At 43.0% G+C, this 14,330-nt stretch overlaps 1 protein-coding gene and 1 long non-coding RNA gene across 2 annotated transcripts in view; one reads left to right on the forward strand and one right to left on the reverse strand.

Moving 5' to 3' along the window:
* Positions 1-14,330, forward strand: part of plch2a (phospholipase C, eta 2a) — a 144,829-nt gene that overhangs the window by 113,395 nt on the left and 17,104 nt on the right. The window contains exon 22 of the mRNA XM_059655609.1: positions 12,467-13,397. Within this exon, the coding sequence (XP_059511592.1) occupies positions 12,467-13,397 (931 nt within the window). The remainder of the gene's footprint in view (positions 1-12,466; positions 13,398-14,330) is intronic.
* Positions 1-14,330, reverse strand: part of LOC132211094 (uncharacterized) — a 130,071-nt gene that overhangs the window by 82,598 nt on the left and 33,143 nt on the right. The window lies entirely within an intron of this gene.

Below are 14,330 nucleotides of genomic sequence, written 5' to 3' on the forward strand. Positions count from 1 at the left end.
TGGATTTTTGTATTATGGTATTTATCTTGGACATGCTGATGCAAAGGAATATGTTGGTAGACTAGAACTGTGGGTGAGTAGGTAGAACACTATGTACATTCATTTATTGCAAATGTGTTTGAAGGTACATTGTCAGAGACTTTTTGATTTATAATTAAATGGGATTGCTCCTTTATGGACATCTCAAAGAGGTTTTCAGTGGAAGGGAGTGTAAACAAATCCAATTCTGTCAGTTGAGCTTCCATCCCACTTCTATTTATAAGTAATTTTTTTTTACTTTCTGTACTCCTATCTTAGACTAAATTGTTGTCTATTGTTGTACACATTGAGCAATGTCCTTTTTTTGTGTGCTATCAAGTTTGGTTTTGTTCCAATTATATTCTTGATCGTTTTCAACTCTACTGCTCCTGCAGAAGTAGCCTCAAAGGCTTCTCATTTGTGGGGAGTTTACTTGAACATGAAAAAGAATATAGAAAACTTGTTTGGAATGGAGAAAGGTGCTTCGGCACCATATGCAAATACCTAGTATCTTCCATGGTGCAAACTCCACGCCAGCTCTGTCAATAGATTGGTTCCAGTGGTGTCACTGGCTCATGACTAAGAGTGATTTGTGAGTTCAGGTCCCACTCCAAAGACTTGAGCACATGATCAAAGTTAAAAATCCCAGTGCAACATGGATGGGTCACTGTAGAGCCACAGGTGCTGCCCTTCATGAGAGAGGTGAAGTCAAGGGCCCATCTGCCTATTTGGTGATTCAGATGTGTGCCAAAGACTAAACTTTTGTAAAACTTTGTGAAATACTCCTAGGCAGCAATCCTCTTCCCCAACACCCTTCCCTCACCAAATAAGACCACTGGCTAAAGATTAAATGGCCATTTATTTTGTTGATGTTTGTCAGTTCATGCTCTGTCCAAACTGGCTGCTGAGTTTGTCTACATAATGACAGCGATTGACGATAAAGTAATCCAATGTGCATGAAGCATTTCAAGACATTTCTGAGAGATGTATCAAGGGGCTGTACAATACAAATTTATTTTTCTGTTCCTAGAATAAATATTAGCATCGATTCAATGCACTATTTATTACCCCATAACACTGCAACATAGCTGTATGCTGGAAATTGGTTTCACTGGGGGTAAATAGCCTCTAATTCCAATCTCTGTACCAGCGACACTTGTAATTTTAATCCTAGCCCAAGTACAAATGTTACCCCATCTGAATATGCCAATTTTAAGCAGGTCCAGTTTTGGCATATGCCTTTATCCATGTTAATATATCTGAGATCTTACACATATTGTACCAATGCTACTATTGATACCATTAGAGGTCAGCTCCAAATCTTCAACATTGGTGCCTTATGTGAGATGTAACCTGGATTAATGTTTAATCAATGATGCCAGTGACTTTCAGCTAGCAATACGGTGGAAGTTTGAGGCTAGCCCCTGCTAATGCAGAGATGTTTTAAAATGTATCCCTGTGTGTCTTGTCAGATTGTTGCAAGCGCTGTAGCAGCAATGTTGATGTCTTGTTTGCAAGATCTGTTTTCTTACCAACTTTCACTTTGTCTGTTTGTGATTTACAGTGCAACTCTCTCTGTTAAACCTCCACTTTCACACGCTCAGAGAGTTTTTAGGAGCCCTGAAGGTGCCTGTCCTGACTCAGGGAAGGTGTAGTGAGACCAATCACAAAGCTGCATGTTTCTCTGCGAGTGTCATCATGAGCATTGATGTTTCTGTTTGCTTTGACACAACACTCTCAGCTCATATATGGATTTGAATGTTACCAGTGCCTCTGTGCTTGCCCATCTTAACTGCACTAAATCCTCTAACTTGCAGATTCAGGATTTTTATTTTGATATATACTGTGTACATGTTTTATAACCACCAGTGGAGAATGCACTGACAGATCCAGGGTGCGATAGATAAGGCGAATGACCAACTTGGTGTTAACAGGTGACTCCTGGAAAGGGAACCTCACTCTTTGGTCCACTTATATACAGTTGGGGTTTGGAGATTTGAAATTCTGTGGAAGGATCTGAGCCATCATGACTTCAGCTGCAGATTTAATGCACCTTTCTTAACCTAGCAATTATTTTAAATGATCAAATCCAATATTTGGGAGTTTTGTGGTTCTGTTTGACTGGCTAAGTCATACCTGACCTAGCCACAGTCTACGTGACTTCACCCACTTGATTAGGCTGTCGTTAATTATAAACCTAAAGGTGACTGAAGTTTAGCAAATGTTTAGATGAACAATCAATGTTTCTGTCATCAATTGGAAACCCTAAAACATGCTTCATTACAACAGGCTTATATGAAATCTTGTTCCATTAGGGAACATGACATAAGGGTACAACTATAAGAGACTTGTACAATGTTAACTTTACTGAGAATCAAACATTTTAGACAATTTAACGCATTCTTCAGTCACTTTTGGGCAGAAGTTTTGATTTCCCCTGCTTCCCCCTAAAAAGCCAGATAGTTCTTTCATGTTTTAGGTCATCTGTTTCTGGGTTTTTATTTATCTCTGAGCCTGAATTTGCCTCAGTAGGTTTTTGAACTGAAGTAAGTAAAGGCTCACCTCTCCTCTGGCTTTCAACCAATGTGGGATCTCTGAGACTCGGAGTTCTGTCCTTCTCCACGACCCCCACCCGCGCTTTGGAGTGACCTGGGAGTTGGCATGGAGTCAGGCTGTTGTCCTTGACCGAGCTCATGCATAAGCTATGTAATAATATTTGCTTTTACTGATATCACCTTGCCTCAATCTTTATTATCAACTGCACTATTAGAGAGTGACATCTTACCAAAGCATGGCACAAAGGGACTATTCCTCCCTTTTCTCCCACCATCCTTTCATAGTTTGAGGTGGAGTTATAATGACGATTTGGCTTGTCGTGGAGAGCCTTGCTCTGATCCTCAGCACAGAATGCCTTTGGGGACTAAAAAGAAATACCACGGCTTTGATCCCGGGTTTTTAATTGCTTAGCCTCTGAAATAGAAGTCATTGGTTAAATATTGGAAAAGCTCATGGAAAATTAAATGACCCAAATCCTTGAGAAACTATTTTACTGCAGCCCCTGGATCTGCCTGATTTGTTTTTTGAACTTTGCCTTTCTTTTAAGAAAAAAGAAACATAAACCTCCGGCTCTTGAATCACTGCCCTTTTGATTCAAGAATCAGTGCTTTTTTATTAATCTCATTACAGCATGGTTTAATTTGGCTCTGCCAAAGGTGCTACCACACATGTTATCAAGTAATATAATTGGATTTTCACCAGAATTCATATTGGCTGCACACCTACTTCCACCAAACATCTCTCACTGGTGACTAACTAAAGGCCCTCAGTGGGCTATGCATTTTTTCCCCATCCCAAAGGATACCTGGGATTGTCCCCCTGCCCTCCTCCTAGCCTCATCCCCTTCCCTTTAATGGGAATTTTGTGCCAGCAGATGCCCTTGAAATTTTGGGAAGAATCTATCCAAAGGAAAAACTGGGTTGCAGGAAGAATAGGAGAGCAAGAAATTGGTCTAACATCCATGGCCCACAATATTCAGGATAAGGCCGGTGGGACATGTAAGATCTGACATGAGTAGAATGGCAGCTTGGACAATGCCACTGAAAGTCGAGGAGGTAGCTATCTGTGTAACAGCACCAAAGCAAAGTTGGGAACAGAAACAGAAAGTACTGGAAGTACTCAGCAGGGTGAGCAGCATCTGTGAGAGGAAAACAGAGCTAACATTTTGTGTTAATTAAATTTCATCAGAGACGTCCTGATTCTCTCTCCACAGTTGCTAGCTGACCTTGTTTCTTGGTGAAGTTCCTCTGTAATTCAACAGCAGAAGGAAGAAATGGTCAAACTGCTGCAGCCTAAATTTGAAAAGACTACAGTATTCTTGCAAAAGCATTAGGATCAAGTAGAGGTCCTTCAGCTTATTTAGCCATTTAATTAGTTCACAACTGATATAACCCTCAATATTATTCACCCAGCTTTCCTCCAAGTCCCTTGCTACCCATGACTAATGAAAGTCACTCCATCTCACTCTTGGAAGATCCATTATCCATCAGCCTCCAGTGCCATTTTGGGGGAGATAATTTCAAATTTGACCCACTCTAATGATCTCTTCTAACATGCTGAAACACCTTGATCAAGTCAATCTTCTCTTTTCTGGATTTGAGGCTAGTACACTTCCTTTTATGAAGGCAACTTGTGCTGCTATCACTCACCTTTTGGACTGTGGCACATGCATAGTATCTCCTGCAATAACTGACTGATGATCATTCTGCCTGTGAGTGATGGCACAGATCATCCCGAGACCTTCCGTAAGCCTTGGGGGCTTTAGTGCACTGCTCCAGCCTTCCATCCGCAGCAGAGCTTTGAGTAAGGCAAATGTTTAATCAGCAGTATCCAGTGACTTGTCCCAAAGCGTTTGCTCATTCCATTCTTGTCAGACAACTGAGAGCCTGGAACTGTTGGGAAAGACTGAACAGCTTGGGACTCTATTCACTGTAAAAGAGAAACCCCGAGAAGTGATCTAACTGAGACCTTTCAAATAAGCAGGGTTTGATCCAATGGGGAAAGCTAGATGTTTTAGTTTGTGGTAAGTCCAAAACTAGGGGTCATAAATATGAGATAGTCACTAATAGCTCCAAGAAAAGAAACAAAACATCAGAACTGGGGCAAAATAGAATAATTGAAGTGAATAGTCTAGATATGTGAAAGGTATAGCTATTCAAACATGTGTGACCCTGGTAAACTGGAAACTGGAAACTGGATTTCCTGCCTCCCTCAGCCAATTCTCCACAGCCTCACCCCACATTGAGGTTATTCTGAGATTCAAGATTTTAACTCAAAGCTATTTTTGTCATAAAATGAATAGAATATAGAAGCCAAGAAGTCATGAGGAACCTATACAAAAGCCCTGTAAGACCACAGGTGGAATAACATTGTAATACTGAGTTCCACCTGGTGTAATGATAGTTAGAGATTGTGCAACCAGATTTACAAATAAAACAGAAAGTCTTCAAAAACTGACAATTTTTTGATCTGATGAATGTCGATTAAAAGATTTAAAACAGGAGAAATAGCTTCGCAACAGCTTACACTTTGACTTCAACAGGAGTAATCATGGTCACCGCAGTAAAGCAGCTGTCGATTTGCTTCCCCATTTCTGAAGGAGGTTCCCGTCCCGAAATGTCGACTTTCCTGCTCCTCTGATGCTACCTGGCCTGCTGTGCTTCTCCAGTTCCACATTGTGTTATCTCTGATTCCAGCATCGGCAGTTCTAACTATCTCTGTTGATTCACTATCACTCAGTTTACAGTGTTGTTCAAAATGAAGATCTAACTGAGACAGTTGCAGCTGTGGAATTTAATTGCAGAATTAGCAATTGAGAGGATCAGCCAAGAGGAGAATAGGTTTGGGTACATGAAAAGAGTTAAGTCCCTAGAAGTGACGTAGGGTTGGGGAGATGGAATTCATCCATTGCAGGTGTGTTTGAAGATATTGTGTGGAAACCCCATGCGGCTTTGAGGTAAGTCATTTAACTATTCCAACTAGTCATGAAGCTATGTTTTAATGAAGAATTTTGGCTTAACGGCCAAGAAGTCTATTCCCTAAACCACAAGCAACTTGCTTGGGTCACTGAGGCATGTGCACACTGAAAGCTATACGTTTAGTGAAAGTGACAAGTCAGTGAAACAGACAAGCTGGGGTCAGGGGTGGGTGTAGGGGTTCACAGCACTGCTCAGGCAGCTGTATCAGTACGGGATAGGTGATTGTCACTTTCTTCGAAGTCACTTCACCTTCACTACACTCATTTCCCAAGTACTTCCCTGCTGCCAGTCTTCACCACAGAATGGGAGCAGATTATACAGCTCCACCCTGCACATCTGCCAGATAGTTACCTGAGCAGAAGCACTAACATCACTAGGAAAAGCTTCAACATCAATTGCCTTTCTTCGGCAACATGCCATGTGGCGAAGGGGATAGATACTGAGCTCCAGTTCCAATGAGGCATGGCCTCCCCCCAGACCATGGTTTACATCGAAAAGAGCAAGGTGTGATCATTAATGCCTCACAAAGTTCAGACTTTCACATCAGGTCATTGCTGACATCAGCTGCCCCCTGAAATGCGATCTCATTCCCCTGTGAACCATGGATGCAAACATATCCTGTGGCCATCACAGTGCCTGTCACCAAACTACCAATCCTGGGTGCTGACCCTCCACCTGAGAATGAGTGCTGTCTATTCCTCCGGGAGAAGAAGAGAAAGCAGAGAGTTATGAAGGTTAGAAATGGTTTTTGTGTGTGTGAGTGAGTGAGTGAGTGAGTGTGTGTGTGTGTGTGTGTGTGTGTGTGTGTGTGTGTGTGTGTGTGTGTATACGTGCGCATTTCTGTGTGTGCGTGTGCACATCTGTCTGTGTGTGCGTGTGTGTGTGCATGCATCTGTGAGTGCGTGTACACACACGTCTGTGTGTGCATGTGTGTGCATCTCTCTGTGTGTGTCTGTCTGTGTGTGTGTGTGCACATGCATCTGTGTGTGTGTACGTGTGTGTGCGCGTGCATCTGTGTGTGTGTATGTGTGCGCGCACATCTGTGTGTGTGTATGTGTGCGCGCACATTGTGTGTGTGTGCGTGCACGCGCGTGCGTGTGCATGCACGTGTGTCTGTGTGCACGTACACGTGTGTGTCTGTACGTGTGTGTGTGTGTATAGCAGAGAAAGACAACCCTTACGGAGGCTGAGTGTGAAGCATGAGTAGAAGAGGGTAATAAGATGAGCGTCAGTGTGAATGTTCGCTTTCAATTTGTAGATGTGAGATGCTGGGACAGAGAAATGAGGGCATCAGTTGTTTTCAGGAGAATGCTTGGAAAGCCTGTGTGGGGGGGTTGGTGCCCGAAATTGTTTTGCTTCTTCCCTCATCAGTTCGGGCGAGGTCCAATATCCTTCGTACTGTATTTACATTCAAGGGCCACACTTTTGCTGATTTTCATGGTCACTTCCAACGACCTTGGTTTGTTTGGAGAACTGATCCTCTTCCGCAAGTCCTTTAGAAAGATCATCTCACTGATCTCACAGCAGATATCTAAATAAGAGTGAGAGACCCAGCAATAAGCCTCACCAGGTCTCCCTTTTATTGTTGTGGTTTCTACAGCCTCAGAACCTCATGCGCAAATGAGCCATTGTAACTGTTGCATTCACATCTTTAATTAGAAATCATTCCTTTGACAGATTTAGCACTCAATCTTACCCGCCATTGGTCCAGAAATCTAGAAGTGGGATGGTGATAGCATGGCTCAGTTAAACAGCCACAGCAAAATCTCCGGCAGAGTTCAATGGTTTCTGACCTGGTAATAGTCGTACATTTTGGCAGAAACTTAAATTTGGAAGCTGCCACCCTCGCTCAATGTTGATGGTTAGATTGGGTAGTTTGATAATCGAAAATGGTGTTGAAGAGAAGAAACGGTTGGTAAATGAAATTTGAACAGTTGTCTTTTCCAGACAATAACACGGCCTGTCCTGTATATTGACCAGAGGCTGAACTCTTTGTCTCAGTCTAGGGTATGTGGATGAAACATCAAACAGGTAGATACCTCTTTTAAAGAAAATCATGAAGGTCGGCGAGCAGTAGAAACCACTTGGGGCTGAGTACCTTATCCATGTCCCTGTTACCTATATACTTAATTATTCAAATGTTCATCTGCTGTCATCCCAGCTTTAGCCCTGAGTTTGACCAAAATATTGTTGCCTGTATCCTAACTCAGTGCCATTCACCCTTCACTCCCACACTTCCTGTCCTCCACTGCACTTTGGTCCAGCAATGCCTCCATTTCATCAGTCACATCCTTATTTTAAAATTTATACATAGCCTTGCTTCTGTTATCTCTTCCATCCGTATAACTCTCCAAGGTATCAGCACTCCTCCAAATATGACTTCTTACATAATCCCAATTTTCACTGTGCCACCATTAATGCACGTGACTTCGGATGTCTGGACACTAAGCACTCTCCACTTCTCTCTCATCCTTTAAGACACCAGAAAACCCTGAATCTTCCCAAGCCTTTGGATACCTGTCTTTTTCTGTGGCTTGATATCAAGTTTTATTCATTAACAATCCTGTGAAAATCTTTGGGACATTTTACTGCAATCGAGGCACAATGTAAAGGGAAGGTTTTGTTGCTATTGATTCAAGAGTGGATCTAGCAGGAAATGATCTGATAGAAGATTTCACAGAATCCCTACAGTGTGGAAACAGGCCCTTCAGCCCAACAAGTCCACACCGGCCCTCAGAGCATCCACCCAAACCCACCTAATCTACAAATCTCTGAACACTACAGGCAATTTAGCATGCCCAATCCACCTAGCCTGCGCATATTTGGATTGTGGGAGGAAACCGGAGGAAACCCACGCAGACACGGGGAGCATGTGCAAACTCCCATGCGTGCCCATTGTGCAGACTGTAGTAGAATATAACTCAGAAAGGCTAGAAGAAAAAGAGATCAAGAAAAATGATTTACAGCTCTCCAAAAAATTCATAAAGCTCAGCAAAGCCAAACCTTATGACAAATAGAAGCCAACAGCATAAGAGCTTGGCACTCAGTCAGAGGAAATGTGTATTGTATTTGGTTCTAGCTTTCACTGTGCTCCCAGCTCCCTGTACCTCCTTCATATATCTTCCTTGAACATTTTGGCAATTTCAAAAATGTTTTTATTCATAATTTTTCCTTTAGTCTTAAGTCCTTGATACCTTGCTATACAATAGGGTCAGTTTTTACTTTGTGGTAGTTTATTTTTTGGAAGATTAACATTGCCGATGAGTGTAAACAATCAGGAATTTTCCCCCATTTGTTTATGCCTCATTGTAAATATTGGCATATATTCAGCCTGCTGTTTGCTCCACGGACCTCCTGTTACACTTCACCATAAACTTTACAACTGGGTTATCACCCTCGTGGAGAAAAATATGTCAGTGTTGCATAACACAGTCCTCAGGTGATAATGTTAGTTCAAACTGTTCCCACCAGTGACAATCCACAGCAGATCAGCCTCAGAGATAGACAGCTCTCCTGACACAAGCCAGGTTTGCATGACAGACCCTTTAATGGGACTGCTGAGCATTTTCACAGTACGAGTGGGCACAGTTCAACTATTTCTCACACCTGCTGTTCCCTCTGCTGAAACCCATGTGACAAATCTGCTAACACGCAGGTTAAAGTCTTAAACAAACTATTTCAAGTTGACAACAGTATGGGATTAAAAAGTGGCAACTGAGCATTGTTGACACACAAATGTACATAGTCATAGTGATACAGCTGGGAAACAGACCCTTCGCTCCAACATGTCCATGTTGACCAGGTTTCCCAAAACAAATTTGTGTGCATTTGGTCCGTATCCCTTTAAACCTTTTCTATGCGTTTACCCAAGCAGATGCCTTTTAAATGTTGTAATTGTACCAGCCTCCACCATGTTCATTCCAGACATTTCATTCTCTGTGTGAAAAAGTTGCCCCCAGATCCCTCTTAAGTCTTACCCCCCCCCCACCTTAAACCCACAGCATCTAGTTTTAAACTCCCCTCCCCTGGGGAAAAGACCTTTGCTGCTCATGTTATCTATGTTCCTCATGATTTTATAAACCTCTATACTGTGATTCCCCAGCCTCATGTGCTCCAAGGGAAAAAAAAAGGTCTCAGCCTATCCAGCCTCTTGTAATAAGTCAGACCCTCCAGTCGAGGTAACATCTTAGTAAATCTTCTCAGAACTCTTTCCAATTTGACAATATCCTTTCTGTAGCAGGGTGACCAGAATTGTACACAGTACTCCAAAAGTGATCTCACCAATGTCCTGTACAGCTGCAACATAACATCCCATACATTCTGAGGAAGGGTCATCCAACCGGAAAAGTTAACTCGTTTTTCCTTCACAGATGCTGCCAGAACTGCTGAGCTTTTCCAACAATTTCTGTTTTTACTCCTGATTTACAGCATCCGCAGTTCTTTCAGTTTTTATAATGTCCCAACTCTTACACTGAATGCTCTGACCAATGAAGGCGAGCGAACCACATACCTTCTTCAGCACTCTGTTTATCACTTTCAAGGAGCTATGTACCTGAGCTCCTCTGTCTCTGTTTGACAACTCCCCAGGGCTCTACCATTAACTGTGTAAGTCCTGCCTGGTTTGTCTTACTGAAATGCGAAACCTTGCTTTTTATCTAAATTTAACTCCATTTGCCCCTCCTCAGCCCATTGGCCCAGCTGATCACGATCCTGTTGTACTGTTAGATAACCTTCTTCACAGTCCACTGTACCATCAATTCTGGTGTCATACACAAACTTACTAAACAAACTTCCTATATTCTCATCCAAATCATTTCTACAAACGACAAACAGCTGTGGACCCAGCACCAATCGCTGCGGAACACTGGTAGTCGATTCTAAAAGAAATCCCTCTACCATCACCTTCTTTCTCCTGCCATCAAACCAATTTTGTAACTAATTGCCCATCTCTCCCTTGACCACATGTGATTTTACGCTACTAACCAGTTTATCATGCAAAACCAAGTTGAAGGCTTTGCGAAAGTCAACATATATTGCTCTGCAATCATCTATCGTTTTGGTTATATCCTCAAAATGCACTATCAAGTTTGTGAGACACGATTTCCCACACACACAGCCATTCTAACTATCCCTAAACAGTCCTTGCTTCTCCAATGCATGTAAGTCCTGTCACTTTGAATCCCTTCCAACAGCTTACCCGCCACTGATCCCAGACTCACTGGTTTATAATTCCCTGGCTTTTCCTTACAGCCTTTCTTAAATAAAGGCACAATATTAGCCACCCTCATGTGTATTTATGTGTATGTAAGTGTTTGTGCATGTGCATTTTAGTGTATAGTGAAGTGTGAGTTTATACAGTGTATTTTGTGAGAGTAAGAATGTGTGATACCTTGTCAAACATTCATAGAGGGTAATGTTTGATCCTGTACAGTGGTGTAAAGCAGGCAATAATGAATTTCCTGAACCTGAAACCCCGTACACCTTGAAGTCATCTTAATAAATATCATCTTACGTGTAAAACAAGCTGCTGACTCACTGTGTCATCTGCTCCATGCCATCTCACAGTCTAAATTACCCTCATTCTGCCTGCTAAACCAGGCAGGATGGGTGCACAGAGGCTGTTAAATATTCAGCAGAAAATTGTTATTCATTTTTTCACTGATGTATTTATTGTGCTGTTTGTGCCTGGTGTCTTCATTGTAACCATTTCCAGCCTGGGCTTTGATTCAAAAAGTCACCATCATCATTTGTGTGTGATAAGTATAAGGACCTTGGCTGAGTTTAATTAATACAGTCATTGTATTAAGCAACATGGGACTGAGCCTCAGTTAGCCTCCCTCAGCTGAATTAGTTTGGGTGCTGGTAAAATCAGCCAGAAATCTTTTACACAGTGACAGTGAACACATTTGGGCATCAAGAGAGCACAGGTTTGGGTTCATCTGTCAATACTCTGCCACCTGTTTCAGCTTGCACGAAACAAGCAACCAGTTGACTAAGATTGTCAGCACATGTGAAATTGCATCCCAGTCCTTTCATAACCATGATGGCCCAAATGGCCTTCTTCTGTAAAGGACCAAAAGACGGAAACCTGGGGCTGGGGGTGAGAAAGCAGCATTTGGTCATCCCAAGTCTTTAACTAGTTACAGGCCCCACGGACAGATGAGAGGTAGAGTAGTTCCTTTTCTATAACAGGGCCTAATGATGCCTTGCTGAAAGCACCAATGTACTGAGTGAATTACATTAACATTGATGCTACATTAGTCACAGGGATGATACAGAAATAATTCCCAAGAGGTGCCCCACTGACACTGGATTAGTGATGGTGCGAATAAATGAAAGTAAATCATTACCATGTACTGAGACACATTGACACCGGACGATTGGTATTTTTTGCAATGTTCTCCTGAGAGTGCAATTCAGTGGAACTGTTGTACTGATCCCGATGTGAATTATTGAAAGAATATTCGGAGCAATCTGCACCAAGAAAGATTGGGGAGGTTTAATAGTTGTATTCAAAATAATACAGGGTATTGATAGAGTAGAGCAAGGGAAACTTTAGGGCACAGATTTAGGGAACACGCAAGCAGCTAGAGGTGTCAAGATGATAAATTGTTATTCACAGTGAGTTATGATCTAGAATGCAAGGGCAGGGGAAACAGATTGGAGAATTGTTTTGAAGAGGAATGGCAAAAATATCTAAAGGGGGAATATACTTGCAGGACGGTGGGGAAATGGGACACCTTTGATAATTCTTTCCAAAAACAGGCATAATGGATCAAATGGGCTCTTTCAGAGCCATATGATTCATTAGTCCCAAATTTAAGATGATCTGATATTATATCTGGAGTCAGCCTGAAATTAAGATTGATTCTGAAAATGGTTCTTTTGTTTGTTTGTACTTATCTTTCCCTCAGATCAAGCAAGTCATGGGATTAAAGGGCCTTTTCCACAGAAATCCAAAGCAGGCTTCACTCGACAGTCATGTTGCTGTACTGCTCACTCGCAAACCCTCTTTTAGCAGCCAGATCCTCCGCAGGACTGCCAGTGCCCCAACCAAAGGGCAGCCGAAGAGCAAAAAGGGCTTTCCTCAAATCGTTCTAGATACCAAAGACTACAGTTCAGAGGGAGCGAGTGAGTCTGATGATACATCCCAGCCTCGGTTTGAGCAGGATGCTGGATGTGCTGAGACTGCTCTGGACGGTGCTGACAAGGCTGGCACCGATGGGGGAGTGCAGACAGAGGCCTTTAAAGGTAAGGGGATGAGCCAGGGGTCGGGGGAAGGTCAGAAGCCACGTGCGACTACGGGTGTGGTATTTAGTGAGCCTTTAAGGCGGGCGCATCGAGTGCGCATACTGGACCCTGAGGAGCAAAGGCCAGGCGTATTTACCAGGTGTGCCATAAATGGCTGCGGTAGGATTGGCATGGCCACCAATTGCATGAAATGCGTCATTGGTTCTAGAGAGAGCCCAGATCTAGAACGCAAGTGGAAGGAGCATGTCCACCAGCCAGATAGCCTGGCAGCGGCCAAGCAGGCACGTCAGCACAGTTCCTCCGAGCACGAGCGGTTGATTCCCGCTGTACAATGCCAACCCAAGCAGAGGTGGCGATGCCAGGGTGTCCACGGTGTCGGCTGCAGCAGAGGAGAGGTCGACCAATTGGAGGTCACGGGCAAGGGCTGCGACTCACCTGAGTCTCAAAGCCTCGAGGGTCTGGGCGGTCTGGAGCACTCGTACCACTTGGCGCAGAACCCTCAGAAGTGTCCGGGCACTCTTCAACGTGAAATGAACTCATTGTTTGTACAAAAGATGGAGGAAATCCGAAGCAAGTCTCCAATCTTTTCCACTGGTAAGCCTGAACGGACCATTTTGTTGACCCATCTTTTGCTTTGTAGATGATCCAGTTCCTCTCGCCAGTGTCACCCACATCCAGCCAAACCCTAAATCCACTCACCCAGCTAGAATGCTACAGCAACTTTAAATTTTGTATTCAGTTACTTCTTGAGAAAGCTTACACAATGTGGAAGTGAAACGTTAAGTTATGTTGTTGTAGTTTCTCATGTACTGCCTGCCTGCCCAGAATTATCTTTCTTTTCCCTTAAAGGATGATTTCAAAGATACAAACCAGCTAAATAAAGAAGTTTCTTGATGGGTGTTTGGATTTAGATGGCATGAGGTTTTGGTGGCTGGAGATCTAAATGGTCTCCTTACAATCAGGTGGTCACATCCCAGTTTACATCCTATCTGAAGTTCTCCAAGGTGTGTTGATCTCCTGGTGTTTCCAAAGTGGAAAAGCATTGCAGTTCGTGCTAATTTAACCAAATATAGATGGAGATAAGCAGAATACTGTACATACCAGCAAGATTAGACCTCTGCTGACATAACCAATCTCAGCTAGTACTCAGGACTTATAAATTAGCCTGGGTGAACCTGGATGAGGGTAATGCAAACATGCTTGTAATGTGAGGTGACCCTGGCCTCATATTTCACTAAACCTAACCCAACTTTCATCCCATCAACTACTGTCAAAAAGTGCTACAGGCCAGGTCTATGTTTTTTTCCAGTCAAGTGAAAGGGTCCATTGATGTAAGGGGGAAAGTTGGGGAGGGGGTCTGGGACAGAGGGAGAAACAAACAGTGTCAGCCAGGTAAAGTTGTGTGGCCATGGAATTCACCTCCAGGATTGGTGGTTGAATCAGGAACATTCAAGGTTGGGCTGAAAGAAAGAAGACGTGTAAATGTGATTAGACCATTGATTTAAAATAGAGGGTAAATGGAAGGAA

This window comes from Stegostoma tigrinum, chromosome 28 (genome assembly GCF_030684315.1).
Source record: "Stegostoma tigrinum isolate sSteTig4 chromosome 28, sSteTig4.hap1, whole genome shotgun sequence".
NCBI lineage: Eukaryota > Metazoa > Chordata > Chondrichthyes > Orectolobiformes > Stegostomatidae > Stegostoma > Stegostoma tigrinum.